This window comes from Carassius gibelio, chromosome B13 (genome assembly GCF_023724105.1).
Source record: "Carassius gibelio isolate Cgi1373 ecotype wild population from Czech Republic chromosome B13, carGib1.2-hapl.c, whole genome shotgun sequence".
Classification (NCBI taxonomy): Eukaryota; Metazoa; Chordata; class Actinopteri; order Cypriniformes; family Cyprinidae; genus Carassius; species Carassius gibelio.
In genome coordinates, this window is record NC_068408.1 from 4500865 (window position 1) to 4503624 (window position 2760).

Below are 2760 nucleotides of genomic sequence, written 5' to 3' on the forward strand. Positions count from 1 at the left end.
ACTATATGTTTTCAATTGCCATTTTGCTACAAAGAACATACAAGCACATATGTTCATACAGTGACTGTTCAAAAATGCTATATAACAGTACAAAAATTTTGTGATATAAAAATAGCAGCAGTTTGTTAGAAAAGAAATTCTGTACAGGACATTTACAAAGTTTACAACACTTCTAGAAACACATCCAGATGCTTTCAGTTCTTCTTGAGTCTGTATTTTAACTTTGGCCTACTCCATCCTTGAGCCTGGGCCTCGCCTGAATCACTTCCCCATGGGGAGGCTGTGCAGGCTGGCTGTGGAAGCAGGGAGAGGCTGGCAGAGGGAGCATGGGCAAGGCATGCCGGGGAAATGCCTGTAGCTGCTGGAGAGATGCAGAGGGTCTTTCATCAGGGTGGGAAGAGGTGGAGCAGGGAAACCCAGATATCCAGCCGAGGGTGGAGAATGAGGGGCTTGGACCATTGTTGGTGTGGAGGTGTGCTGGGAAGTGCTGCCCACCAGAGAGTGCAGAGACGGGGCAAGCGAGAGCAGCGACAACTGTGACACCGGGGCAGCTGAAGTTGGCGGTAGAACCCGTCTAGCTGAGTGACTCTGACCACTGGCTCCATAAACATCACCTATTAGCTTCTTCATCTCCTCCAGAGAGCTGGACAGCATGAGGATGTAGTTTCTGGCGAGGAGCAGGGTGGAGATTTTCGACAGCTTGCGTACAGATGGGCCCTGCGCGTAGGGCATCACCTCACGGAGCCCGTCCATGGCCTGGTTGAGGTCGTGCATGCGTTTGCGCTCGCGGCTGTTCACTTTGAGACGTAGATCTTGCAGGCCGTCTTTGGAGAGATCGGCCCGTGTACGGCTCTTTCCGCCGGATCCGGTGCTCTGTGGTGATTTTTCAGGCCTGGACTGCCCCGTTTCTCTATCTGCACAGTAAGCTTGAAACACCTTGTTTGAGAAAAAGCTGGAGCCCACAGCCAGCTCTGGTGAAGAAGACCGACTGCATGTGGAGCTTGCATCAGAATCCATCTTAAAGTTGTTTCTGCAAAAACTTGGTTGAGAGCTTGCAATCCTCTCAAGAGCAATCCACTTGCGCAAAGTTTCAAAAGTCAACCTAAGACGTAGCTACTTTCTCTAAGAACTTAGTTCGTAGGTCTGCAGAAACGAATGACTGTGTGTCTGTGTGAACACTGAGAGGGCTTTATTTATACTCCTCAGCATCACAAAGACACAATGAGACGCATAATGTGACATTAGGCTAAGAGCCAATGACAGAGGGGCCACACTTTCACCCCCACATACCCCTTCCCTGCCCCAATAGCACTGAATACACCCCACCTCCAGAACACACACATATGCACACTGACACACAAACTGCAATAGCTAGCATGCACATGTATGTGAAAAACACTTGGACCATGCATTTCTAATGGTTTGCATATGATCTAAATGAAGTGCAATATAGTGACGTGATTACACATATACATGTTAGGATGATCTGTTAACTGTTAACATGTTTGTTATCATACTCATAAACTCATGTATTAAAAAGTATTTATTTATTCATCATCATGAGAATATTTGGTAACACTTTACAATAAGGTCCAATTATTTAAGTTTAGTTAATGTATGAACTAACAATGAGCAACTAATTTCTCACAGTGTTTTATTAACATGCATTAAAGTTAGTTAATAAAAATAAAACTGTTCATTTTTTATTTCATGTTAGCTCAGGGGCATTAAAAAAAATATTAACAGACACAACTTTTGATTTTAGTATGTGCTAGTAAGTAAAATTAATGTAGTTAACAAATGTTAGAACATAATTGTAAAGTGTTTGCTATGCTGCCTTTAAATTATTAACATTTAGAACATTCTTTTTTCATTATTTAATAACTATTTTTATATTTATAACAATTTAAGGCAAATCGCTAGATGTTTTCATCTGTAAGTCACTTTTGATGAAAGCATTAAATAAATGGTTCAATGTAAATGAATGCTGTATTTATTTATTTATTTATTCATTTATGTATTTATTTATTTTTATAATTAATGAGGATCACCACTGAGAATAACAAATTACCAATATATATTTATGAATAAAATTAAAGCCCTTAATTAAATGTGAAGATCTGAGATTTAACAAATAAATAAATAAAATTTTCTCTCTCTATACAAACTGTGTATTGGTTTGAAATTGAGGTGACCTGGTCCTGTTCTTTTGCTTATATATCTATCTCCCTCTCTTTCTCCGTGAGGTTTGTAGATTTGAACAGGATCTTTTAAGGACAGACTACAGTAGAGACTTTAACTCGGCTCTAAAGACACTGGGAGGCTGAATTCGATTAGATAATATAGAGTGTGAAGTGCTTGTGAAAAACCCCTGAGGAGGACAGAGGAGGAGCAGTGAAGAAAGAGAGAGTTATTACTATAACACATTACTATACTGCTCTTACTATAACTGCTTTTACAGGAGTCATTAACATCTCCATTACACTCTTCAAAACAAACACACACACAGCGTACCTACACAAAACTAGCTTACTCACATTATGATCCATGAGCTGCTAAAGAGCCCAATATGATGTGGTGCAGACCAAGTTTTTATTTTTAACTAAAACTAAAACTATTGAAATTTGTTGTTAATTGAAATTAAGCTGAAAAAAGTTAATATTTACAATTGTTAACTAGAAATAAATAAACACTAGAACTGAACTGAACCAGAGTTTAAAAACGAACCATTTAAAAAAATAAATAAATAAAAAAAATTAT

General features: G+C 39.0%; 1 protein-coding gene across 1 annotated transcript; it reads right to left on the minus strand.

Annotated features, from left to right (window-relative positions):
• On the minus strand, positions 1–1591 carry LOC127970502 (oligodendrocyte transcription factor 3-like). Its single transcript, XM_052573099.1, has one exon. The coding sequence runs from the start codon at positions 1015–1017 to the stop codon at positions 262–264; it is 756 nt and encodes a 251-aa protein (XP_052429059.1). The 5' UTR covers positions 1018–1591; the 3' UTR covers positions 1–261.
• Positions 1592–2760: the final 1169 nt, after the last annotated feature.